Genomic DNA, 27850 nt, shown 5'->3' on the forward strand with positions numbered 1-27850 from the left:
GAGTTTTATTAACAAGAATATTCAAAAACACAGCCCAAAATTCTAGGTCAGGGAAAAGTTCAAAACCCAAAGCACAAAAACACACAATGTATAAACAGACATGGGTCAAAAAACAGGAGAACCAAGATAGAACAAACAGGCTTAGAACTGCAGTGAGAACTGACTGTCAATAATTCACAAAGTAAGAGGACAAAGTGAGTGTCCTTACAGGTTGAGTATTGAGGTTGGATCAGCAAACACATGAGAATAATCAGGTGAAACCATTAATCAGGAGATCGGGGACCTGAGGGGGGTCCTGTGATTGCTCAGTGTAGATGTGGCAATATCATACAGACTTTCATTTCTATGAAACAATCATAAGTACTATTAATGTAACTTTGTATGTTCCATATTTATCCAAAGCTTTATGGCTACAGTAGATGTATGGAGTTAGATTCATGTCATTTGGAATTGGAATTTAAAAGCAGCAACTGTAGCAACAGATGGGCTACAGTCAGCAAGTGCCAGTGTACCTGTAAGGTAGGTGTTTCAGTTCATATGACCAGAGAATGTAGGTACAACGTAAGACAAGGGATGAGAGAGCAGGGGAGAGATTTGGTATTGTGCTGCTTTTGCAAGACATCCATATTTTTTTATAAAGTGAATTAAAAATGTCAATTAGTAGAGTGCTTAAATTGCACTGTCAACCTTAAAACTAAGTTTCAGATTTTATTTTGCTCTCTTCAAAAATTCAATTTCAGTTTAGAATTCGATTTCAGATGGTATGATACAGATACAAAATAATCACATTACAATTCAGATTTTTGAGTTAAAAATTCTAATTTCTAATGGCATGCATCCAACTTGACGACCAATAGGGAAAATGAAGAAATCATCATTCTTAGCATAGCCACTGATGTAGAGGCTAAAACATAGAAATATGATATTCAACTTCCCGAAGTGTTTTTTTCTGGTAACACTTATTTTAGGGTACTTAATAAATAGTTAATAATAATAGTTTATTAATAGTTAAAAATGTAGTAATTATCTGGCACATATCTGGCACAATGCTTGGTACATACTTTGCAAGTTTAACATGTAACTTAAAGGTATTTTAGAATAAGACTACCCTTATAAATGGTTTATGAATGCTGATAGAGGAAACAAAGTAAGACCAGTAAACAACTGGAAGTGTTTATGAAATAACTATTAACCACAAATAAACAAATTTAAGGGCACCATGTTAAGGTGTTTATGACCTTCGTGTGATAACATTGATAAAAACTTGTCAAATTTAATGTTACAGTGATGGTGGTGAATTAAGACAAGCAGAGTTGAACGTGTGGTTGTTCATCAGGATGAATAACATTAGCACGGTCAGCTATAGCTTTGGGAAATGGAAACTGAACCTGGAGGGCAGCATGAAGCACTGTCACCTTATTCCTTACCAGAGATGTGCACTGACACTTTGAGGGGCTGTTGCTCTAACTTTAAAAAAGGGCACCCCCACTCCCCCAATTTTAGGTTTATATTGTAGAATATGGTCATTTACCTAACAACAAATCAATTTTAATTGATGGAATTTTTAAGATATTATTGTTGATAGGTGTTCAAATAATGAAGCATTATTATTGTTGTGCTTGAGGCAAGAGCTCTCTCTTAATCACACTGTTAGAGTATGTGCAGGCTCAGCAGAGAATTCGAATCTATCATTCTCTTTACCCCACTATTACTTGCACGGCCTTTTTGTAGTACTTCTCTCACTCTCAGCCATTGCCACCCTCATATGTACCTGTCTGATGTGAGACAGGCTCAGACAGGCTCTTTCTTACTCTCTGGCCTTGTGATTGTGCCTCATCTTAAATTGAATTATTAGAATCAAAAATACCATTGTCCATAGCATTTTCCATTCAGAATTGCTTGGGCATGGTAGAACTGCCATTTAAAATAGCAAGTGCCTTAAATATACAGTTCAACAGTTCTGATCACTTAAATTCTGAACGTCAAACTTAATCGTCAACTTTTACATCTCACTTCAGTGTAGCCAACTGAATTTTCATGGACATGATGCCATCAGTAGCTTGACTCTTTCTAGTAAAGCTCAGGAATCTTGTTTTGTATGTAAAAATATGTACTAGAATACAGAGCATTACCAAATGTCATATAGGATTTCATGAACATATTTTCTGGCCTTACCATCCTACCACCCTACAGAAAAGCAATGCTCCTTAACATTGGTAAACATGAAGCTCATTCACAATACTACTATGTACAGATATAATATACTGTGTATTTATCATCAGTTGTTTTTAGTTAGTCATTAGCCTACTTTCAACTAAAAAAATGCTTCTGAGAACATAGGCCTACTTCATATTAAATTCATTATGTAGGAAATTGTTGCTTGACCTTTCTAACATAATGCTTGAATCCAGCTCTGCTAAGTTGAGATCGCCTTAGCTGACTTCTTTAGCTCTTTCACTCTCTGTTTAATTCTCCTCCTTTTGTAAGGCACTGTCTACTGTAAGCACCCAAAATTAACATTATATAAAAATGTTAGCCAGGTAGCAAGCTAGCTAAGATTGGTTCAGGTGGTAGCATATTATAAGGCAGCATTGCACAATGTGATGCAAATGTGACAGGCATTTTCCATTCAGAATTGCTTGGGCATGGTAGAACTGCCATTTAAAATAGCAAGTGCCTTAAATATACTTATATATTTCCATTTTTCCTGTGTGTGTGTTTTTGTTTCAGTCATTCATATTTCACACTACGATATAGACACTAACCATTCCATGTGCAAAGGTACAGGTATTTTACAGTTCTCTTTCCATAATATTACAATAGTATTACAGACACCTTATCACTAAATGTACCAAGCCATATGGAATAAATTACTCTTAAGTTTCTCTTATGTTGTACTTCTCTGTCATATATGCATGTAATTACTAAAACGCAATCAATAGCTGAAATATGCCTGGTATTTCTCACATTAGGTGCAATGTACTTAAATGTTGAACTTGAAAATTATGCACCAAATATTACTTATAAGTACTACATGTTTGACATTAAAGAGAAAGTACATGTTTGACATTAGATTCTGAGTAAGGTACTGTTGTATATACCTGATACTTTTCATATAGTCACTATGTACTTGTAAAGTCTGTACCAGCCACCTTCAGGTTATACCTTTCAAACACAAAATTCTTGCTTTAGAAAGTATTGCGACACCTTTGTAAGAGATAAGCAGGAATGTTCAGAATGTATGTAGTGATGGTTACATTATTCTTTTTGGCTAGAGTGTCTTTCTAAGCCAGGAGTGGTGAACTCTAGTCTTGGAGGGCTGGAGAACTGTACAGTTTGATGATTCTACTACTCAAACAAACCTGAACTCAGCATCTAACTGCCAGGTTGAGTAGGTACATTAATAGCAGGAAAATCACCAAACTGGGCTAGACACCAGCCCTCCAGAATCATAGTTTGCCACCACTGCTTTAAACACTGCGGCTAATTGCACACAGCTTGTGAGGGGAGGGGTTCAGTGTGAAGCCCACAGCTGGAGTGAGGTCCAGCTGATCCTCAGACACGCCTGGTGGAGGAGTGAAGCGGAAGTGTTGCAGGAGGGAGGTGAAGAAGAGGAAGAGCTCCATCCTGGCCAGACTCTCTCCCACACACACCCTGCGCCCTGAAAGCAGAGACATAGAATACAGAGATAGAATTACAGAATGATTTATTTGAACTGTAGATACATCAGGGTAAAGCATTCAAAATACCTGCAGAAAATGGCATGAAGGCATTTCTCTTGACAAATCGTCCCTGCTCATCAAGGAAGTGTTCTGGGTTGAAGGTGCTGGGGCTCTCCCACTCATTCTCATCCCTCAACACAGATGTCAATAGTGGGAACACACATGTACCCTGCAAAGAAGTAGAGCCTGTCACATTTCAGTGCATCTAACACATTCGGTCTACGTAGTAGCTTTGGGAAGGTCTTGTAGTCAGTTGCTTAATATTGGCTCTGTTTACACTTATTATTGACACCTGTATCGCATGATCAGATCATAAGTGTACAACAAGTACACTTATGATCTGAGACATGTAGCTGTTTACACCTGGCATTTCTCATGTCTTGAACACGTCTTGAATAACATGTGATCAGATTTCATGACTAGAGGAATGGTGGCACAGACATTTATTACATGAGTCTCTTGTTGCTTTTGTTGTCAGACAAATATTACACTGCTAGCACAACTTATAGACAAACGAAGAAGCTTCACAGCTGCTTTCTTGTCTACTCTGATCAAGTAGCTGATTAAGACAGTCCTTCATTTTCTTTTTACAGCTGTACTTACTGCTGCCCATTTATGATTAGATCGCCCATGACGCATGTAAATGTCAGCTGCAAGTGAAGTCTAGCCTGCTAACACACTTGTGAAAATGGTATGCCATGTTTTATTGTATTTAGTTATTGTATTTAGATTCGTTTAACATCATAGGCCAACCTTCTTGATGAAGAATCCCTGAAAGTGAACATCACAAGCAGTGGTGTGAGGGAGACTCATGGGCACTATGTTGGCCAGTCTCTGGATTTCATGGATCACTGCATCAGTGTAAGGCAAGTTCTTCTTGTCCTCCATCACTATCTGATGACCTCCAATCACCTTGTCAATCTCCTCCTGGACCTGGTCTGGAATCAAGAGAAATTTAAGTCTTAGCTTTGCATGAAAACAGAACTAAGTTTGACTTTCACTGTTCATAAATAAAAACAAAACAAGAAATTTGCACTTAAATGAGATATTATGGCAAGCAATTTGGCTTCATCACTATTTTCTACCTGTCATCAACTTTGGATTAGGGGTGTCAAGGTTTGACTTTCATAACACAATATGCTTGTCAAAAAATCATCACAGTTTCACAGTATCAAGGAAAAATTATGATGAAATAGAACAATCACCACAAACACATGCATTTAATTCAACATGTTCCATGTGTAAAATATAAATTGCCATGATCCTCGAAAATTACATTTTGAGGATTTTCTTTATCTTTTGAACAGAACATGTTTTACATTTTTGTTAGATGAAGGCTTTTAGTGTGTATAAAAAAAAAGAAAAAAAAAAGATTCTATAAATATTAGCCAAATTTCTTTCATGTTTTTAGATTTTGTAGGCCACTGTGCTCCACTGTGCTGTTTAAGGTAGTGGTTCTCATGAGGTTAATTTTGGGGGATCATGGACGGTAGCAGAAAAAAAATGGTAGCAGGAAAAACAAATAGATACATATATATACCTCAGTAATCTTCCACTTTATATTCAGGTAAATAGTGTATATTTAATTAGAGATTTTAATGTCAATTATGTGTGCTGTTATGGTTGAAAATGACACTCACTTATTCAATCACTTCTACACTAGCTTACACTGCTGCCACTTTTCTTGAAAAAGAGCTAAATTTTGTCTGCTTCACCCAAAAAGGGATATAAATTAAGGGGAATAAATTCACAAAAAGACTATATCCACAATACAAATTAATTTAGAGAACATGGATAATAAAATCACAGATGAAAGAAACCTGCCAACATGGTAATCGCTGTATTTTCAAACACAATGCATAGGAAGCAGCATGAGTAGAGATGAGACTGCTTCCTGCTAAAAGATTCACACAGCTCTCGTTTAAAAATATTAAATAGATATGCTATGCTATCACAAGTCACGACTAGCTAGCGAGCCAGAAGGCTAAACAACCAGTTTGAGGGATGGCTACTAACTTTAGCTGGTAAATTCTTTCACACATTTGAAAAAGAGGATGATGCTCTATTAACCACTTCAGCAACACAAAGCTAATCAACCGTTCAGCACTGACGCGCACAGAGTGCCCCTGTGGACACCTATACATCGCACTCATATGAGCTTGTTGAACAGCTCATTCCACAACTATGGGAATTGACAAGGACCTGGCCCCTCTTTTGTGTCTACATTTCTGGGAAGTCTTTCTACAACATTTTGGAGCGCAAAATCTCTGTGTATGAAATGAGCACACAAATTTGTGCCCATTCAGACAGATAAAAGGGCATTTGTGCGCCTAAATCCTGAAGAACCTAGACAATTATGTGTATATATAAACACGCACATATAGTCATGTGAAGTCATGTATACCCCATGAAAAGTTTAGACTTTTTCAGCATGCTTGGACATTGGACGTTAGGGGTGGGAATCTCTAGGCAACTCACGATTCGATTCGATTACGATTCAGATGGCTGCGATGCGATTATAAAACGATTATCGATGCATCTGAATGCATCTTTTTTTTTCTATACACCATTTCTATTTTCTCACTGTGTGAGGACTTGGTAGTTTTAAAGCAAAGTATTTGTAATGATCCATAATGTATTTACTTCAAATATCTTTTATTAATAAATCAAATGAAAGTGATGTGGCAAGTGAACTAGAAGGCTCTCATTCACTGCCTTTGGAGCACATGAGACGCTGCTGCCACTCATTTGCGATAAAATGTGCAGTGACGGTGAAATAAGATCCGTTACAGCCGTCCTACCTGTTTTTAGTGACTTTATAACTTTGGTTTTGGTCTCGTTGTAGAGAAAGGTTCGCTGGATCAGTAAAATATCTTCGAAACGTGACGTGTGCAGCATAGCGCGAAAGCCCTGTTTCGCAACAACTGAGAATTAGCGTGCAGACTGTAGGTCACCTAGCAACGATGCATTATTCGCATTCATAAGCAGCGCAGTTGTTTTCCTGGCAAGTTAAATCTGCAATGATAGACTGTCAAACAGTAAAAAGTCACAAAGATGAAGTCGCTTCTCTTCCGAATTTTCTCGTTCCACTTTAAATGGTGTCGCATTTACATTCAGCGCCTCAGTTAGAATTTAAGGTGGAACGGGAAATTTTGAACAAGAAGCTGGAGAATGAGAAGCAACTTCAGCCTCATAAGACAGCCGAATGTTGAGAGACATTTTACAAGAAACTGCTCTAGTTTTGAGGAAAAGTTTTCTGGCGGAAATGGGAGGAAAGTGGCTATAGCTAAAGCTTAAAGCAGAGCAAAGTAAATCTGCGCTCTCGTTTGTATTGTTTAGCCTATACTAGCACATATTGACACATACTGGACATTAAATGTTTGATTTTTGTTGAAAGGACAAAACGGCTCTTCTTATCATTTGGGTTGTGACTCCTGATCTAACCTGGCTTTTAATGCAGAGGCTGCCGGTCAGATTTTGCACTCATCCAGAAGTGTTTTTGTTGTGTGCCGCTGCAGACTGTCCGGGCGCTGCACTTACCCACTTCCAAGCTCCGCCTTCTGCGTTCCGTCAACATTACGTTATAAATTAAATATTTAGAAATATTTAGAATTTTTTGACATTTGTGAATCGATTCAGAATCGTTCACGACCACATCGCGCATCTAAGAATCGATTTTTTCCCACACCCCTATTGGATGTACTGATCTGGTCTTCATTTAAACAATGTTGATAGATATAGGTGATATAATTTAATAAGTGATACCTGAAATAAAAAAAAAAATTGTCATCATTTATATAATAATGTGTCAAATTGAAATCAGGTGCCAATAATTAGAACACCATTCGAGAATATATTGGAGGATCTTGTCTTCTTTAAACCTCAGATATCTGGTCTGCTCTTTGTTATTAGAGTTTGGGGTACCATCATGCCTAGATTAAAAGAGCTTCCTGGGGATTTAAGCAAGAAGGATGTAGATGCCTATGAGTCCAGGAAGTGGTTTGAGAAAGTGTTACCAAAATATTAGAATTCAATCCTTCATCTGTCTGGAAGATCATCTACAAGTACAGAAGTTTTAAAACCATCTCAACCCTATCCAGGCCAGACTGCCCCAGCAAACCATAATATTTATAAAGAAGTTTTTAAGAACCTCAAAATTTCATCACAGGATCTGCAAGTAGCTCCTGCCACAGTGGATGTATGATAAGTATGAAAAGTGCATGCAGCTACAATTAGAATGAGACTGCACAAATTTGAGCCTCAGGGGAGGTGCACAAGGAGACAGTATTTGTTGTCTAAAAAGAACATCAGGGCAATACTAAAGCTTGCTAATCAATATCCAGGAATTCTGGAACAATGATCTGTGGACAGATGAGTCATTGGCCTCAGTACCAGAAGCCATTTTTGGTGAAGCCCAAAGACTACATTTGATCATACTGTAAAGCATGATGGGAATGTTATGTTTTGGGGCTGCTTTGCTGCCTCAGGGTCTGGCCAACTTGCAATCATAGAATCGACTATGAATTCAGTTTTATACCAGAGAGTGCTTAAGGAGAATGTGAGGCCACCTGCCAAAAAGTTGAAGCTGAGGAATGGACCTTCCAACAGGAAAAAAATCACAAACGTAAAAGTAAATCCACCATAGAATGGCTCAAAAGGAGAAGTGGAGGGATGTAGAATGACCTAGTCAAAGCCCAGATCTGACTGAAATGCTGTGGGGGATTTTACTCTCCACTCCTCCATGTATAAGGGGGGGTTTCTCCCAGTAGGTGCCAGAAACTGGTTGACAGTTATAAGAAATGCCAATATAAAGCCATTTCTGTCAAAAAGGGCAATACCAGTTACTGATGCCATGGGTGTACTTACTTTTACAACAGAAAAAAATGACATCAGTTAATTTATTTTTAATGAATGATTGCAAAGTCATATTTTCTTTGTTTTTGTTCTGTTACATAAGTAAGTACACTCTATGAAATGTTTTGTTTTTTAACATCATAACTTGTAGATGGGAATAGATGAACATGGATTTTCATCTGCATTTTAGAGAAGTTAACGGTGAGGTCATATACTCTGACTTACTGTAATAACTCTACTTTGGATATGAATGCAGCATTTTGCATTCTTACCCTGTACATGAGGATACTTGGCCATTAGGAGAAGACCCCAGCGCAGGGTTGTGCCAGTTGTGTCAGTACCAGCAGCAAACAGATTGGCAATGGTGAAAAGGAGATTCTTTTCATGGAATGGGGTGTTCTTCTCTCCACATTTCTAAGCAAAAAAACAAAAAAAACAAAAAACAAATGGATCACCAGTCAGCCAAGGTAACAGCCCAGTGAGAAAGTACATGCACAGAATATTGCAAATGTTCTCTTGGGTATGACATATGTAATTATATTATTTGTGGCCAATGAAAGACAGAAAAATGAAACATGCAGTTAGGTTTTGTCACCACTAAAAGCTTCTCCTCACAATATCTCAAAATAATTTCTACATCTTGATGTTCAATTATTATTAAAAACATGCCAGTCAAATATTCTGAACGTAGTTTTTTTTTTTTTTTTACCAAAACACAAGAAAGATGTACAGAAGTACTACACAGACACCACAAAAGATATCAGTGTCATATAGACAAAACCCTCATTCTTCACTTCAAGCTTTTTTGCACTAGCAAAGCCATACCTCCGCATTCTGTTGGCGTACAAGAAAACAATCGACCAGGCCTCTGCAGTCCTGAGGATTCAGTGTCTTCTGCAAACCATCCACAAGTTTGTATACTTCCTTGATATTTTGCTCATGGTTTCTCATGATGAGTTTCCAGTTCTTTAGGCAGGAACGAAGCCAGGGAAACATGTTGTACAGCTGGAGGTACATTCATATATTAATATTCATTTGTCAAGTGATTATCTATCTTTGTGTAGGATCACAGTACAGATGTGAAAATCAGTGCATATTAGAAATTAGTACATAGGGGCCCACTGTTTAGATGCAGAAGGGTACCTGTATAGAAGCTGAGCCAGAAAGCTTGATGCGTTTGTTGGCCTGGTTTACCATGTCTTTGAACAGAGGATCACTGTATTCAAACCTGCTTCCATACACAATGGCTGAGATGATATTTGAAACGGCATAATTCACTGGCTGTGTGGTATCAAACGGGTTTCCTGTAAGGCAGTAAGCAGCTTCCAATTAAAATTCCAAAGATTTCTAATCCATTACATTCCAACACATTCTCCAGAACATGCTATAAACATTAGCATAAGAATTACGAAAACGTTAGTATAAGTTGCTGTATATAGTGCTGTACTATAGAAATACTGCATGCTATTGAAAATGAATATTTCATGATGAAACAGCAGTCCTCTTTAAAGAGGGTATATTTATAATGAAACTAGATTAACGGGGCTGGTATCACCATGTACACCACTTGGCCAAAAGTATATGGACACACCTAATTATTGAGTTCAGGTGTTTCAGCCATACATATTGCTAAAAGATGTATAAAACCAAGCACATAGCCAAGCAATATCCATAAATAAACAGTAGAATGGACCGTACTGAAGAGCTTAGTGACTTTAAATGTGGCACTGCCTTTGCCACAGGGCAGTTCATGCAGGGCCGCAAAGTGCTGAAGGGCATAGCATGTAAAATTGTAAAATTTGCTTTTCCCCTGTCACACTCAGTGCCTCTAAAGCAACATCAGCACAAGAACTGTGCGTCAGGAGCTTGATGAAATGAGTTTCCATGGCAGAGCAACTGAACACAGGCCTAAGATCACTAGGCACAATGCCAAGCGCCAGCTGGAGTGGTGTAAAGCACACCACCATTGGACTCGGGAGCAATGGAAATGTGTTCTTTGGAGTGATTAATCATACCTATAGAAATGCATAGTGTTGAAGTATATTTTAAAAAGAAACCTTTGATAGAAGAAGGTAAAAACACTCTTTCAATAAGTTGAGGTGGTAGTATCTAGGAGTTCCCTGTGTGCTCTGTTTGTGCAGGGGCTAGGAATGTGAATTGGGGGGCCCTTGGTCTCTTAGGTTCAAATAGATGAGGTCATGTTAAAAAGAACCATATGCTCTGTCTCCTGTTTCAACAACAAGAACCATATATATATGCTGTTGGTCAGTCTGTTCGGGAGGGGACATTTAGAATTGGCACAGATCCTCTCTCAGGTACTCTATAGTGCTTGATATGATACTGTTTTACTATGTAATAAATCTTTTACTGGCAACTCAGTATCAGCGGAGTTTTTCTTCACAACATCTAAACACCATCGCCACTAAATAAACAACAAGAATTTGGCGTCACGAACTTCGGAGGTGTTGTGGCTGGCTGCGTCGCCGACAGCCTCAGTGCGCTGACTCCCGCTCCAGGCCGGCTATTCAGGTGAGCGCTGGGTTTTTTCGTTGAGGCTGTTGGATGTTTGCTGTCTAGCTGCACCGTAAGGACTGTGTGTGGGGGCGATGCTGTGTTGATGTTTGGAGTGCTTCTCCGTTCTAAATTGGGGTTTATTGCGTTGTGCACGCCGCAATAAAAGGGGGGAGTATAATAGTGAAAAGGAAAGCTGATGCAAAAGTGTAGAATAGCCTAATTAGTAACGATAAAGTGAGCTAATTAACACCATGCAAGATTAATAAAGGTTGGGCCCTTATCGTCTTAACGGTAAGACATGTGTATATCGGTCACTGCGTGAAAGTTGGCTCAGAGAAATAGTCGGATCAGGTGAGAAAATAAAAAGGGGGAACGAGAAGTGAAAAGTAAAAGCCCAGGGCCCTGGGGAATTAGATTAAGGGGAAAATAGTTTACTGGGAAAAAAAGAAGTTAAAGAAAATAGAAAAGAGATGTGAAGAGTTAAAAAGAATAGAAAGGATAAGAGTTAAAGAGAATAAAAGAAGTTAAAGAGCATAGAGATGATATGAGTGAAAAGAGAAATAAGAAAAGGGAAGAGAATAGAGATGATAAGAGTTAAAAGTGAAAAGGAGCCGCAGATTTGGACCAAAGCCCTCTGGGAGGCGGTTTTAGACGGGCCTAAAATCCTGGAAAATCACTAGGTGAATTTCTGGGTCAGTTCTAAGGAACTGGAGGTGTGGAAGGGAAAATTCAATTATAAAGTTCCCACTCGAACACTAGTTGACGAACAGTGTCTGAAGCAGCTTTTTATTGAATATTCACACCTCATAAAGGTAGCATAAATTTAGAAGAAAAAGAGAAAAAGGAGCGGCAGGAAAAAGCATGCTATAGGATAAATGTTTTGTTCTGTGTCTTCTGTGTCTGTGAGAGCGCTGTGTGTGCTTCTGTGTGAGGGGGATTGGCCCCCCCCTTACTGGGCGTGTGCGGAGCTGGCTTCTCCGTATGCGTAAATGTATGTGTGTGTGTGTGTGGTGCTTGACTTGGAGGTGCTCCAGCTGTGTGACTGGCTTTAAGAATGTATAAATGATCAAATATGAACCTCTATGAGAGGGCATTTCTCTGATATCGTTAATATCATGAGCTTTCCTGGGGGACATTGTTAGATTTAAGATTTAAGATAAAGTTAAGATTTATGAGCCTCATAAAGAATAAGAGGACTTTTATAAATTAGTATACATGAGCCTCATTCAGGGGACTTGATAATAATAAGCTTCATGAGCCCCCAAGAAGGACGTTTATAATTTTGGAGATGAGTGGAGAGACCAGTGAGGATGTTTGTGTGTGTGAGTGAAGAACATTGAATGAGTATGTAAGGTGTTGGAGTGAAATAAACTGAAATGTCTTTTTTGATGATAATTTGGTGTTTAAAGGAGGAAAACATTTGTTATAGATAAAAAATGATATAAGAGTGGGCAGATAAGGGGCGTAAATCATATTGGATAGTTTTTGTGTGGTCCATAATACCTAGTGGGTTCATTTGATACTTGATTCTGATCTGTTTTTTCCTTTGTCCGCCTATGGTGTGTGAGGATTGGAGGGGACAGAGCTCCAGTGCTGACACGGATTGACCGCATACCCATCTGGCTCCAATCTGATTAAGGCCAGTGTGTTTTATCCACAAAACTCTTTTTGACAAATACCTGCAGTTTAAATATATGTATGTATGCTTATTTATAGTCATTATTGTTGATATATATACAATCTGCTTCATTTATAGGCTATTATAAGAATATTTCTCTATTTGGGGGTTAAAGAGTATAACTATGTGTTTATATGATACTAGGGGCTGTAGTTTAAGGGAAAAAGAGAGGTTTGGCAACAGACTGACTGTTCAATGCATTTAATTAATTAAGGCAACATACTTATTTGGTTTAAACTCTGTTAAGAATGGCAAATATGAGTTTTATTGTTTGTGCATGGTTTATTCTGATTTGAGCGGCACGGGGGATTCAATGTTGAGACTATTGGATGCTTTAAGGTGCAGGGGTTTGAACATTGGGTGATAAATAGGTGATTGTCTTGCTGCAAATAGGAACACATCGGGTGATAGCTGGTCCCTTGTGGGTGTGTGATTACTTTGAGCTTTGTATAGGATTAGATTTTTATTTGTTGGATATTTGAGGAAATTTTATTTGCAATTAGGCAGATTATTTGTGTGTTTGGTCCATATTATAGGTGGATTTATTGAAGTGAATTGCTAATTACATTAATGTTTCCGATTTCTTTGGAGTTGGCAAATTTCTTTCATTTTTACTGATGTGGTAAATTAGTGGTTTGAAAAAGAGAGAAAGGGAGAACTAATTTTAATTTTAGTAAATAGTCTTAATTCACAATAAGGGAACATAAGGGAGTAGTTACAATGTCGACAAAGGACATTAAAATTACAAAAGTAATAACGCCTGTTGATGTAGTGCAGAAGAATAATCCTTTAGTTAAAGGCATTGCAAAGATATCGGAGAAATGGCATAAGCGTTGGTCTGAAATTGACCAACCATGGCCAGTGGAGGGGACCCTTAACCCAGATGTAATTAAAACAATGCAGGTGCTTGTGTCCACATATAAGGCAAATCAAAAGAAGGGTAAAAAGGGGGAAAAACGTAAAGAAAAGAGACAAATAGAGCTTGGTATTCTCCAGTTGTTTGAAAACGAGGGACAGAAAAGGATAAAAGCGGCTAAAGATAAGAGAGATAGAGGTGCAGAAGAAATAGGAGAAAATGTAAAGGAAAGAGAAAAATTAATGGCAGAAATTAAAGCACCTTTCTCACATATGGATCCAGTAAAGAGACCCCCACCTTATGAGAAGGAGGTGAAGTTTAAGGAAATCTATCCCCAGCTCCCATTGATCAGCCAGGAAGGTGAATATCGCATCAGAGATGAGGATGACCGGATAATTGAAACAGGTCAAGCGGAAACAACTATAAAGATGTATCCAAGTTCCAAAAGTAAGAAGAAAATGACACGGTTGGAAACCAAGGGGGAACTGAGGATCAGGAGGATGGAATCGGGAGATGATGGCGATCAAAGTGACCTGGAAGGGATCATGGGTGGATATGACCCTGCAGTCAGGCGAATATTGATGAGAGCGGAACAGAGGGGAGATAAAACATGGAGGAAAGAGGACTTAGGAGATGATAGTTCTAACGAGAGCGAGGATGGAGACAGTGATGAAGACTCAGAGAGTGAGGGTCTTTTGTCTTCGAAAGGGTTTTTTCCAGCGGCATCTAGTACCAGAATAGGAGAGGATAAAAAGAGAGCTTTAAGAGAGGTTGAGAGAAGTATAGATCAATGCCTTTCGTACTTGGATAAATCCATTAAACCAGAAAGCCGAAAAGCACTGGAGAACCAATTAAAGGAGCTGCAAATTCAGAAGAAAGAGTTGCGGAAAGGAGGCTCCCAAAAAGTGGATGTGAAATATGCACTGCGCACAAGAAAAGGGAAGACACACGAGAAGATGTGTCCAGTGGTCATCCGAGGACAGAGCTTGGAATACAAGCCTTGGCAAAACACAGATATGTCAGATATACTTGAGAAGTTACCTACTCTTCAGGATGGAGCACATCCTTGGATTTCGAAGTTGGAAGAGATCATGGTGGGGACACAGCCTGCAATAGGAGATATTAAGAGACTTTTGGCTAATCTCCTTGGAGTCCCAGCCATGGAAGAGATTCTACAGAAAGCAGGACTTAATCGATATGTGGGGACTGCTGTGAATGATCCGGAGCTGTTTTCTGCAATTAGAGGTCGAGTATGGAGAGCGCTGAGAGATACATTTCCGACAAATGTACATCCTGATAATATTCTTATTGAGCCACTGGGACAGGAAGAAAACCCAAGGGCCTATGTGTCAAGAGCCCATCAAGTGTGGAGAAATGTTACAGGAAATGACCCGGATTTGAATCAAATGGAGCAGTCAATTTTCCCCTACCAGTGAGGAGTAAACTGGCAGAGGTGGTTGGTCTTGGAAGTATGGCAAAGGGTGTTTATACGGATCACATAGCCCATCAAGTGGAGCTATATAGGAAAAAGGAACATGACCAGAAAGAACAGGACCAAGAAACCCTCAGAAAACTGAATCAAATACAACTGGTGGATAACAAGAAGAAAGAGAAGAAGCAGGCTTTGGTTATACAGAGTCAGTCTCCGCAAAATCAACCATTACCACAACCGCAGTCGAATCAGGTTCAGCCCCAGTCGTTTCAGCCATCATTGGTGGTTCCAGTGGCTGCCTCCCCACAGCCAACTTTGGGTCAAGCGCAGACCTGGAGAGGAAGAGGTCGAGGAAATTTAGGAAGAGGAAGAGGAGGAAGGTTTAATCCAAATTTTCAACAGTCCTTAGAAGTGTGTTATAATTGTGGACAGTTTGGCCACTTTGCTCGTGAGTGCAACAGACCAGGAGGAAATTTCAGAGGAAATTTCAGAGGAGGCTTCAGGGGCCAACCAAGGCCATTTGGGGGACCGGTGAACCCTTATAGGGGTCCAGAACCGGGATTTTAGAGGTGCCCAGAGGACCCGAGAGGGGGGTGTCAGCTGGTAGCATCAGGGCCGGAGAGAGATCCAACAATAAAGGTGAAGGTAAATAATCGACCATTGGAAGTGATGGTGGATAGCGGAGCTGCGTTCACCTGTATTCGGCCTGAAGAAGCTATACATCTCCCCATGTCTGGCCAATGGATTCGGACAATCGGGTTTGAGGGAGTGAAACAGCTGATTCCTCTCACAGAACCAATTGAGCTCTGCTATAAAAATATGAAGACGACTTTACCTATACTGGTATCAGAACATACACCTATTGCACTTTTGGGAAGAGATGCTTTGTGCAGATTGAACTGTACAATAAAGTGTACACCTGACGGCTGTCTGGTGGAAGTGCCAAATGATATTGCTCACCAATTATTGATGACAACGGAGACTGAAGCGTCTTCAGTATTTTGGATTGGAAATCTTAGTGCAGATTTTTTGGAGCCAGCTAAGTTGTGGGAGAAGTTTCTTGTAGCGAACATGCCTGATGCGAAGCTTCCAGAGTATCCATTTCATTGCACGCTCAAGTATTTCAAGGATGCGGCTCAATCAAACTCGGAGGAATGGTTGAGTTGTCAACCAAAGCAAGTTCAGCTTCGGTCATGCTGCATAATTTTGGGACCACAAGGAGCAGCTATGAAGATAGATAGAGATGATTATTTGGAGAAAGAGTTTGACATTGAGAAGAGTGTGCCACATGTGACTTTGTTGGTGGCTGAAGAATATGAGCAGAAGCACATAGGAGAAATGATGGTAGAAGCAGAGGAAGCTGTTTTTGAACCAGTGAAAGAGAATCTTGCCATCTGGAGGAGTAAGGATCAGCGGTTTGTTAAGATTATGATTACTGCTCAAGGACAGGGACAGCCACAAACTGTGCGGATGACACATGAGTCAATTTGCAGTGTTAAGATGGATCCAGACTCTTTGAAAGAAGAGATGTTGCAACAAGTTCCAGAATGTTTGTGGTCGCGGCATAGTACTGATATTGGACGTGTGAAGTCAGCCCAACCAGTGAAAGTTGAACTTCGACCAGGAGTTAAACCTCCTTGGAAGAACCAGTATCCACTGAAAGAAGAGGCAATCAGAGGGATTGAACCACAGATTGAAGGACTTGTGAAAGCAGATGTTTTGAAGATAACACAGAATCCTCAGAGTAACACGCCTTTGCTGCCTGTGAAGAAGCCGGATGACTCGTATCGCCTGGTACATGATTTGAGAGCGGTGAGTGAAGTGGTAGCTGATTTTCCAGCAGAAGTGCCGGATCCGCATACTTTGTTAGCCCAAATTCCTCCAGATGCGACACATTTCACAGTGTTAGATTTATGTGGTGCATATTTCAGTGTTCCACTTAGCATAGAAAGTCAGAGTTTATTTGGGTTTACATACAATGGACAGTTCTATGAGTATAAGAGATTACCACAGGGATTTAAACATAGTCCTCATATTTTCAATAAAGTATTGAAGGATGATTTGGTAGGGATAGATCAGCTATTAAAAAGTACAGTAGTACAGTATGTGGATGACATTATTATTTGTTCACCAGATGAGGAAACATGTCATAAGGATTCAGTTAAATTGTTACAGATATTGGCAGAAAAGGGACACAAGGTCTCTTTGAAGAAGTTGCAGTACTGTCAGGAGAAAGTAGTTTATTTGGGTCAGACAATAACGCAGGGACACAGAAGCATTTCTGATAGTCAGTTGGAAGCTATTCGCAAGGTGCCTAAACCCAGAACAGTCAGAGAGATGATGACATTTCTTGGTATTGCTGGTTATTCTTCAGCATGGGTAGAGGATTATGCTAGTTTAACAGGGCCTTTGAGAGCTATGATTAAAGATACTGGGAATGCTCAACTTCATTGTAACCTTTCTTGGACACAGGATGGCCTTTTGGCATTTGAGACGATCAAACAGAGGTTGCAAGAGGCTCCAGCGCTAGCGCTTCCGGACTATTCTAAGAATTTTTTGTTATATGTGGCTACTTCCACTGGGGGTAAATATGCATGTGCAGTTCTTTGTCAGCCAACAGGTATGGGGACAAATCCTCAACCTATTTCTTATTATTCTACTGCTTATTCAGAAGTAGAGCTGGGGCTACCGCTGTGCTACAGAGCACTGGTGGGAGTTTTTTTAATGTATGAGAAAGCATCGTCTGTCACAATGGGCTATCCAGTGACAATTCTTACCCATCATAGTCTTAGAAATCTCTTGAATTATGGCAAATACACATTGACTATGTCTAGACTTAGAGACTATCATAGGCTCTTGGAGCAGGAAGATGTTACCCTAGTAAGGTGTGTCACAGTGAATCCAGCTGAGAATTTGCCAACTCCAGAGGATGGTGAACCACATGATTGTGTTCAAGAAGCAGAGAAATACTCGAAGCTTAGATCAGACTTGCAAGCCCTCCCATTGCGTGAGGCGGACTTGGAGTATTGGACTGATGGGTCCTGTTATCGTGTGGGAGATAAATTGAGTGCTGGTTATGCAGTAGTAAAAGCCCAAGGGACTGAATTTGTCGTTGAGAAGGCTGGAGTAGTACCACAGCCTGCATCCGCACAGCTTGCTGAACTTGTGGGATTAACTGAAGCATGTTTATTAGCGGAAGGTAAGCGTGTGAATATATATTGTGACTCCGCCTACGCTCAAAATGTGTGTCATTTATTTGGAGCGGTGTGGAAGAACCGAGGGTTTAAGAAAACGGATGGTTCTCCAATACAGCATCACCATCAGATAATGAAATTGTTGCAGGCTATGATGAAGCCTAAAGAAATAGCGATAGTTAAGTGTGCAGCACATAAAATGGATGTGTCGAAGGTCACACAAGGGAATAAAGCGGCTGATGAGGCTGCCAAAGCATTTGCAGGAGCTGATAAATGGGGCAAAGTGTTTTTGGTCACTCATGAAGTAGACGTGAAAGACAAAATCACACTTAGAGATGTGATTTTAATGCAGGAAGCTGCTCCTGCAATGGATAAACAGTTGTGGCTAGACCGAGGTGCCACTCAAGATTCTACTGGTCTTTGGAGAAATCATGAGGGGCTGATAATAGCACCTCCAGACCTGTTAGGTCTGATGATTCAGGAGGCGCATGGGCTAGCTCATGTTGCAAGGGGGGAAGTCAGACGAAAGATTACAAAGGAGTATGGGTTTTGGGCACCATGCTTGCTTGAACAGATTGATTATGTTATAGGCAGATGTACTATCTGCTTGAAAAATAATGTTCGAAGGGGGGTGATGGTTCCTCCTGGTTACATTCCAACTCCGAGGGGTCCTATGCGTGAGTTAGTTGTGGACTTTGTTGACATGATAAAACCAGTTGAAGGTAAGAGATACATGCTAGTTGTTGTGGACAGATTTTCGCATTGGCCAGAAGCGTGCCCAACCAAGCGAAAAGACGCTCAGTCAGTTGCTAAGTTTCTGTGTAGAGAGGTCATAAGCAGGTGGGGACTTCCAGATCGGATATCCTCAGATAATGGAAAAGAGTTTGTGGATAAGACGATGAAATTGATTTTGCAAAAATTGGGAATTAAACAGCGTCTTGGTGCAGTTTATCATCCGCAAAGTCAAGGGATTTGTGAAAAAATGAATGGGGTTCTGAAAAATCGTATTGTTAAAATCTGCCAGCACACAGGTTTAAATTGGGTAGCGGCACTGCCGCTGGCGCTAATGGTGTGTCGCTCAAGTGAGCTGCGTGATTTGCATATGACACCTCATGAGTTGGTCACAGGAAGACGAATGCCAACGCCTTGTTTGCGTACAAGTGGAAAGGGTCCAAGCGTAGCCCTTTTGGAAGATGAAATGCGAGCGTACGTTAAATATATGGCTAATTTGCATAAAAGAATATATACGTACGTTTCTGACAGGCAAAGAAAAGAGGAAGCTGAGGAGAGGCTTGATGAGCAAAAGAGGAGCACAGTGCAACCTGGAGACAAGGTGTTCGTGAAGGTGTTTAGAAGGAAGTGGTATAACGAACGCCGTGAAGGACCATTTGAAGTTGTTCGCAGTACGGGAACGGCGGTCCAGGTTAAAGGGTCTCCAACGTGGTATCATTTATCGCATTGTGTTAAAGCGCCAAGGGAAGAGGCGCCACGCTTACAGGGAAGAGATGTTGAAGGCTCAAGAGAGCCAGGAGAAAATGGGGAAGAACATGCAGAAGAAAAAGAGATGCATACAGATCTCCAGAGTCAAAATCCAGAAGAGGAGGGTGTCCAGGTTGTTGACAACGTTGATGATTCTATGTACTTTTCTGATGATGCCAGAAATGACTCTGCAGTTAATGGACAGGAAAGAAGATTTGGTGACATTGATTTTCAACATGTCCCAGAAACAGCAGAGCCTATTTCAGTGGAGAGCGAAGTGCCAAAGGTTTCAAAGGACTGTGATTCTGCTGCAGGAGAAATCAGAGATTCAATTAGACGACGAAGTCCAAGACCAGTTCGGAAAAGGGTCAGACCAAAACGTTACGAGGACTAGGGCTGAAAAGACCTTAGGGAATTCTACTTTTTTAGCATTGAAGGTTACTGAAGGTATAAATATGTCACAGTTACTCACGTTGGCGCCTCAAATGATTGCGACGACATCAACCCCGTTGAAGACAGTAGTCAGAACTAAGTTAGGAAGAGCGGTTTCTCTCCCCTGTAGATGTGGAAGATTTAATGTGGGTGGTAATAATCCTCCTATGTGGAAAAATAGTCGTGGTGAAGATGTGCTGTTAACAGGACCTGAAGTTGATATGGTGCCTCGTGATCAGAGGAAGTATCTGTTGTTTAATGACTGGAGGTGGTTAAAAGTTAGAGATGATTGTTCACTTTTAGTGCGTAATGTAACATGGGAAGATCAAGGGGAATACACATGTACTTATTTTGAGCCAGAGTTGAAATTTGTTCCATTTCAAAATGTGTGGAGAGAGGGTTATATAACGCGTAAGGTAGTGGTTGTGATAGAAGATTTGAGTTCTTCGGGAATTTTCAGGGTGGCTACAAGAGTCACCACAGCAACCACTCCAAGAGTGAATATTACATTGAGGAAGCTTACTACTTTAGCTCCGGAAATAACTAAGAATGTCAATATATCAATTCAGGCTGTTACTTTAGCTACGATTTTGAAGGGGATGAATGCTACTACAGAGAAGATGCCAATTTCTTCTTTTGTTACTGGGGGAAATAGTATAAGTGAGGTTGGGCTAAAGGCAACCTATGCTAATAAAACAGTGACAACATCTCTGTCACCTAGGAAAGTTGTAAATATAACACAGACACCTGGTATGACATTATTGAACTTTAAAGAAAGAGTAAATATAACTCAGAAACCTAAGCTAAAAATAGAGCTTAGTGCGAATAGTAGTAAGGAGATTTTGGAACCTAGAGAACAGAAGGTGGAAGAGCATGATGCAGATTCATCTGTGACAGCTCAGAGGACTATTTTAGACGAGGAAGAGGGGTTTGTTGACTTTGACTGGACACCAGAGGACATGACTAACCAGTATCGTGTATTACAGAAGAGAGAAACTAAGTGGAAGGCATATGGATTTGATTCTTCGGTGTTACAAATCGCAGACCCATGGGCAGGTAGGAACTTATGGTTCCAGCAGTTAACTCATTCTGTAAGATCGGTTAGGAAGCTGAATTGTCCATGTGTGGTGAAAGTTCCAACACCAGGCACATGGCCTTCAATTTTAGAAACGGTACCAGAACCATTAAGTGCTAAATGTCAATCATATGCATTATCGTGGCTGTTATATCAGCAGCAAGCAGCAGAAGATAAGGTGATGGCTCTGTCAGTGCATCTGTTTAGACCTAAACATAATTGTTCTTGGTTGGGAGAGTTACCATATGTGAATTTACTTGATCAGCATGAAAATATGATAACAGCGGTCCCTGATCCGTTGGAAGTGAAATTTGTGGGGGCTAAAGACTGTTTTTGTTCAGATGGTACTCATAAGGGGCCTGGAAAGTTTATGGGGATATCAGACTGTAACAACTATATTATGGACTTGGGTGAGCATAAATATGAGGCTATGAATGACTTGTATAAAGTGACTTTTCAGGTACCACATCGCAAACTGAGTAGAATTTTGATGGTGCGGAACCAAAAGTTGCCGGGAAATGTAACTATAGGGAATTTTAAGGATATTTGGTGGGTTTGTGGTGATAAGGCATATATATTCCTAGATAGGATGCTGTTATATGGCGATGTTGAAACTGCCATATGAGGTTTTTACTGTCCAGAAGGGAAAAGTTTCTGATGAGGTTCAATCTGAGGCTATTTCAGGAAGTAGGAAGAAAAGGGAACTAGCACAATTTCATAATCTGGAGTCCTATCATTGGAGGATAAGCCTAGGAGAGAAGTGGGGTATAGGATTATTTCCATGGTATGGGGTGACATTTTTGGCAGATCACATTGATAATATTACCTACACCCTACAGGGTTTTGCAAATGAGACTATAAGAGGTTTTGAATACTTGTCAAATACTCAAAAGAGTCACAGACTGACGCTGCTGAAACATGACATGGCTCTTGATTATCTTTTGGCCAAACAAGGGGGCCTATGTGTGGCTCTAAACTTAACTGGTGATGCTTGTTATACTTTGATTCCTGATAGTTCTGACAATATGACTAGTGTCATAGATGCATTGAAGCATATAAGGGATGCGTTTGGCCCATCGGAAGGAGCTGGATGGTTGGCGAATGCTTGGTTGCAGGAAAAATTAGGACCATTGGGAGCAGTGTTGGTTCAGATTATGGTAGCAGTTCTTATATCATTGAGTGTGATGTTCTGTTGCTGTACATTGGTGTTAACTTTTGCGAAGGCAATGATATTGAGATGGGTTGGAGTTGTGATGCCTGGAGATCAGGTTCAGATGCCATTATTACATAGGACTGACATAGACGATGACGAAGAAGTGGTGATAGAAGGTGAACTGATGGAGAAATATCCATTTTGAATATCTATTCTTATTATAATCTTAACATTTATTTCTTTTACTATTTAGGGTATTTAGTAGTCTCTTACTATAGAGTGGGATGATAGTAGAGGGAAATGAAAAAGGGGATTTATAACTGAGAATAATGTGAAAGTATGATACTGTGAATTTCACATGTACTTATAAGGTGTTAACCCATATGTGATGTTTCAATTTGCATCTGTTGTTTTTGCAAAAGATACTGGTTGGTGGTTTTCTTTCTTTTCCTCAAGAACAATGCTGGGGGAAGACAACTGCAAGAGTGGCTGGATCTTCAGGGACCCTGCTGTTCATGGACAATAAGATTGGACTGAAGGACTTTAAATAAGGACACTGTGATACGATGCCCAGAGTCAACACATCATCGACACTACACTGAGAGTCGACACTGCTGAAGAGTTGCAGTGTGATACATTGTTATGTCTTCATATGTATTTGCATAGTATTGGATTTTGTTATGTCATATAGTAAGGGGTGATATTGATAGAGGACATTTATAAGAAAGTGATAATCATAGTAAGACATACTAGTGGGATTGAGTTGTTTATTGCATGAGTAGTACTTAAAGTTATACTAGGCTCTTTGTTTAATTGTTTGAAGACGGATGTTTTCTGTTATGGGGTAAGTACATTGGGACCTCAGATGTTTTTTCTTTTTTCGGATGCTTAGGGATAGGGGTGTTAGGCAGGGAAAGGTCCATTGGAAGGTCCGATGGGTCGACCAGCCTGAATGTGGACATTGTTTTGATTTCATTTTCTGAGGTTTCCATATGTATTTGCTTAAGTCATATCCATATACAATTTGTCAGAATACCTCCTTTAAAGTGGTCTGGAGTACTTTATGTGGTCGCCTAAGGCAGAGGGGCCGTGAGAGAATTTTTCCTGTCTAGATTGTTTGAGGGATATTTCAGGAATGATAAGCTGCCGGACAGGTTTTTTCGCTCTCACACTCCAGGAAGCTGTTACATTGCTAAGGTTATGCTATAGGAAGAATTGTTATTTAGTTACAACTACAAATATGTATAAGCTACTTGTTTGTTTTTCGAGACTTTAAGGAAGTCTCGAAGGGGGGAAAATGAAGTATATTTTAAAAAGAAACCTTTGATAGAAGAAGGTAAAAACACTCTTTCAATAAGTTGAGGTGGTAGTATCTAGGAGTTCCCTGTGTGCTCTGTTTGTGCAGGGGCTAGGAATGTGAATTGGGGGGCCCTTGGTCTCTTAGGTTCAAATAGATGAGGTCATGTTAAAAAGAACCATATGCTCTGTCTCCTGTTTCAACAACAAGAACCATATATATATGCTGTTGGTCAGTCTGTTCGGGAGGGGACATTTAGAATTGGCACAGATCCTCTCTCAGGTACTCTATAGTGCTTGATATGATACTGTTTTACTATGTAATAAATCTTTTACTGGCAACTCAGTATCAGCGGAGTTTTTCTTCACAACATCTAAACACCATCGCCACTAAATAAACAACAGTGTCAACAATAAAGTCTGGTACAATTTTGGACAATCATATCCTTTCAGCTTTGTGGCAAAGGTTTGAGGAAAGCACCTCAACCCCATTAAACACCTTTGGGGTGAACTAGAACATTAACTGTGAGCCAGGCTTTCTTGTCCAACATCAATGCCTGACCTCACATATGTTCTTTTGAGTAAATAAGTACAAATTCCCACAGATACACACCAAAATCTTCTTGAAAGCCTTCTCAAAAGAGAGGAAGCTGCCACCTCCATATTACTGACCATGATTTTGGAATGGGATGTCCAAGCTCAGATAGATGTGATGGTCAGGTGTCCACATACTTATGTCCACACAATGTATTATAAACTTTATAATGATACAAATATAATTTTAAAGACAAATAAAATTGAAGAAAGACAATAAAAGATAATAAAAAAGATAAATGTGCATATATTTGTGTCATGGATGTACATGATACAAACTAAGAGACAAAAGTTATTCTACTTTTGACATCTACACACAAGCGGTCCAGCTAATAGTGAGTATCCATTGACTGAAATTTTTATTGCTTTACATACAGAAACTATTTGAAACGAAGTGTCTGGTGTACACTTAGTGACATGATTTTACCTTTAAACTGCTCAAACACTTCTCTCAAGTAACGCGTCTCTTCTATGATTTTCTCTTCACTCCCTCTTTTGCCCATCCCAAAGTCTCGAAGGGTGGAGAGAGAAAAGCGCCTCATTTCTTTCCAGTTCTCCCCATTGGAAAACAGAAGTCCTGTAATTGATCAAAATTCTTGTAGTTGATTGTTTCTTATTAATTTGTATCCCCAAAAAAATCTACTGTAAATGAAATTTAATTGCATTAGCTTCACAAAGCCCATTATATTTATATAGACCTGGAAAAAAGTTTACATGATTCAGTATTGTTCAAGGTGTTGTCCTTCTTTTTCTTTCTTTATATAGATCAGAGTTTCTCAACCACTGGGCTGCAAAGACCCTCTGGCGGTCCTTGGGACAATACTGAGGGGGAGCCAGTGGCCCAAAGTGGGCCAGTGTGGGAATTGCATTTATTCACAAATAATATATGTATAATTATTTCACTTTTATCTGTTTATGTTTTAATAAAGTTTGTCAAAGCAACTGAGCAGAACAGGTGTGTACTCTGTATAGGAAGCTGACCTTTCTAAAGACACTGGCCCTTTCGAACGATAACTTATTAGTTCAATACTTAAAGGCTACTCAATACCCAAAACAACAACAACAGCACACAAAGCGACTGTATCTCTTTTTAGCCGTTTGGCTCTAGAAAAATATATATAAACCCCAGGAGTTTCAATTGTTCACTCACAAACGACTGGTGTCCAAAAATGTTGCTGGAACATTCTGCTTAATTTGTCACCATTCTGTCACTATTCTTTTTTGGTATAAAAAGTTAGCCTAATGTGTTAATATTTTATGTTCAGTGTCGCACACTGTGGGACCTAAAAATCACTGTGCCAAAAACTTCCAAATAATTATTTAAGTAAGAATTAAGTGAAACCTATTTAAGTGAGAAAGTTGACCTTAAGGTGGAAAAGTGAAAGAAAACTTACACTGATCTAAATGATTAAATGATAAAAGAATGCTAAATTCATTTTTAAAATTGTAAAAAAAAAAAATCAAAGCACTACTTTTATCCTTAATAAATTAAATTACAAACAAACAAAATACTTTTTCTAAATGAAGTTTAATGAAGAGTAAAGAATTTTTACCGTATCCTTGGTTGAAATCATGGAATATGGGAGTGATGTCTCTGTCTCCAAACTCCTCTGCATGATTCACCAGGGCTTGCTTGACAGTTTGATATCCTGCCAAAACAACCACTTTCTTTGGACCAAAATACACAGTGAATATGGATCCATATTGTTTTGACATCTGCAAACAGAAACAGAAAATAACACAATAAAGGCCTTTATGCAACTGGTGTCTTTTCTTTCTACTTTATCCCATTTTGTTTTGAGTTTATAAAGCTCTAGAAGTGGTGTTTTTAAATTAAATTATATGATGTCTTGATTTCATATGAACATTTTATGCAATTTTATAGTGAGTGTTGGTCACATGACCAGAGCTATTTACTTCAAGCATGCACCTGAGAAAGATAATGATATCCAAATGTTACCTGATCTGTGGGGATTCTGACTATTGAAGAACAGGGTAAAAGGGGCTAACAAATTATGCATAGAAACAGATGGATTACACTCTGTAATTGTAAAACTACAAAGTTACATGGAGCTGATAAAATGGACACTGAATGTAGAAACACTATATGGCCAAAAGTTTACAGACACCTGCTCATCCAATGTTTCTTCCAGTATCAAGAGTATTATAAAGAAGTTTGTCCCCCTCTGCTTTAGTAACTGTCTCTACTCTTCGGGGAAGACTTAACACTAAATGCTGGAACATTGCTGTGAGGATTTGATTACATTCAGCAGCTGTAGGTGTAATGTGTAGTTGTCCCAATACTTCTGTCCACATAGTGTATTATTCCACTTTCACAATTAGTTTTCATCATTTTCACAGCCTCACGCCTCCTTAAGTTCAGTCTGAAGTACTCTGATAAACTTCATGAAGAACAAACAGATTGTTGTGATTAAACGACACTTATTTAGTCCACTCACCCAAAATGAGCAAAAATCAAGACACTCACTGAAAGGAGACTGAGGTAGGGTCTCTTGAGGTCAAGCTCTAGTAGGTTTCCCAGGATAGGCAGCGGTTTGGGACCTGGAGGTTCCTTCCATGCTTGTTGAGAGTCAGATGAAAGAAGATAAACAACCAGCAGCGACATTAATACAACACCAAGCAATATGCCTGCAGTGATAGGCTGCAGCAGAAGCTCTGTCACCAAAGCCATTGCCAAAGAAACGTCTTGGGAAAAATCTAATGAGCTCTGCACAAAGTGAGTAGAAACAAACAGACTGTCTGGGTTGCAAAACAGGTCTTTCAAGAGATTAGCACTCCTGTAAGAGCACTTGTGAAGAAGTGGTTGCACCAGAAGTGGAGCTATGTTTAAAAACAGAGCTATGAGAGAGAGAGAGAGAGAGAGAGAGAGAGAGAGAGAGAGAGAGAGAGAGATGGTAATAATTCACTCAGTAAATAGTAACTTGGTCGTGATGCCCTGCTATTTTCAGTGGACAGGGGTTCAGTTGTGTCACTTCATGATCAACTTTTCATGCAGTGGACTACAGGAACACACAAGACTGTCCAAGCTCTTGGATAACACAGATCTCTGGTCTGTAATAACAAAAAAGTATTTATTTTTTTTTTGTAAAAGCTTGCGGCACATCAGCAAATTCATCAACGTCCTCTATGCTATTCCTCTGAACAGCGTCACATTGTCACTCGATTCTTCTTCCAACCCATTTGCTTTGAGTTTCCCCTTCCTTATGCAAGTTTTTGTTTTTTTATCCAATCTTCTCAGAAATATGATTGATTAAAAAAATTGACAGCCTGTGCCTAATAGCCATTTTGACTGGAAATTAAATACATAAAGTGTGATCTCATTTTTTTTTCATCTGTTTTCCCATAATAATTTTCCACATTTGTTTTTCCTTGTTTCTTAATATTCAAATTACGTCTAACTTGACATTATGTACTTTTGTATTGGATTGAACAAAGTGCTCAGTTAACCAGAGGTTCACACTGCTCAGTGAGCTTGCACTTTGCTTTAATAAACACCACTGTCCATTTAAGGAAAAGATCCAGAAAGGTTTTGAATACAGTGCATACCCCC

At 39.5% G+C, this 27850-nt stretch overlaps 2 protein-coding genes across 2 annotated transcripts; one reads left to right on the forward strand and one right to left on the reverse strand.

Annotated features, from left to right (window-relative positions):
• Positions 1 to 609: 609 nt before the first annotated feature.
• LOC118821478 (cytochrome P450 2K1-like) lies at positions 610 to 27126 on the reverse strand. The gene is made up of 9 exons (XM_036590114.1): positions 26768 to 27126; positions 25833 to 25995; positions 24707 to 24856; positions 9720 to 9880; positions 9402 to 9581; positions 8849 to 8990; positions 4476 to 4660; positions 3750 to 3891; positions 610 to 3661 (listed from the first exon to the last, which is right to left on the reverse strand). The coding sequence occupies exons 1-9, from the start codon at positions 26969 to 26971 to the stop codon at positions 3471 to 3473; spliced, it is 1518 nt and encodes a 505-aa protein (XP_036446007.1). The 5' UTR covers positions 26972 to 27126; the 3' UTR covers positions 610 to 3470.
• On the forward strand, positions 10910 to 17574 carry LOC118821473. Its single transcript, XM_036590107.1, has 2 exons — positions 10910 to 15038; positions 17473 to 17574. Exons 1-2 carry the CDS (start codon positions 13489 to 13491, stop codon positions 17480 to 17482), a joined length of 1560 nt encoding a protein of 519 aa, XP_036446000.1. The 5' UTR covers positions 10910 to 13488; the 3' UTR covers positions 17483 to 17574.
• Positions 27127 to 27850: the final 724 nt, after the last annotated feature.

This window comes from Colossoma macropomum, unplaced genomic scaffold (genome assembly GCF_904425465.1).
Source record: "Colossoma macropomum unplaced genomic scaffold, Colossoma_macropomum, whole genome shotgun sequence".
In the NCBI taxonomy this organism is placed as follows: domain Eukaryota; kingdom Metazoa; phylum Chordata; class Actinopteri; order Characiformes; family Serrasalmidae; genus Colossoma; species Colossoma macropomum.